At 32.7% G+C, this 226-nt stretch overlaps 1 protein-coding gene across 2 annotated transcripts in view; it reads left to right on the forward strand.

Annotated features, from left to right (window-relative positions):
- LOC119586283 (protein O-mannosyl-transferase 2-like) overlaps window positions 1-226 on the forward strand; it is a gene marked incomplete in the record, with an annotated part of 13,418 nt that overhangs the window by 3,724 nt on the left and 9,468 nt on the right. For both annotated transcript variants that reach the window (XM_037934989.1, XM_037934988.1), the window contains 1 exon segment: window positions 96-180. In XM_037934989.1, coding sequence (XP_037790917.1) covers window positions 96-180 — 85 coding nt within the window.

Raw genomic sequence — 226 nt, forward strand, 5'->3', positions numbered from 1 at the left:
GTCTATCAATCTTTTTTTAACATAAACTTTCCACATCCAGTACATCATGTTTAATGTGAATGATTACTATATAGATTGTGTCCTCTTCGTTTCAGTTGGGATGAAACTCACTTTGGGAAGTTCGGAAGTTGGTACATCAACAGAACGTTTTTCTTTGATGTTCATCCTCCTCTTGGAAAGGTCAGTATTGTTAAATAAGATTTAGAGTTGGAAATAAAAGTTTTTT

This window comes from Penaeus monodon, chromosome 21, assembly GCF_015228065.2.
Source record: "Penaeus monodon isolate SGIC_2016 chromosome 21, NSTDA_Pmon_1, whole genome shotgun sequence".
NCBI classification, from domain to species: domain Eukaryota; kingdom Metazoa; phylum Arthropoda; class Malacostraca; order Decapoda; family Penaeidae; genus Penaeus; species Penaeus monodon.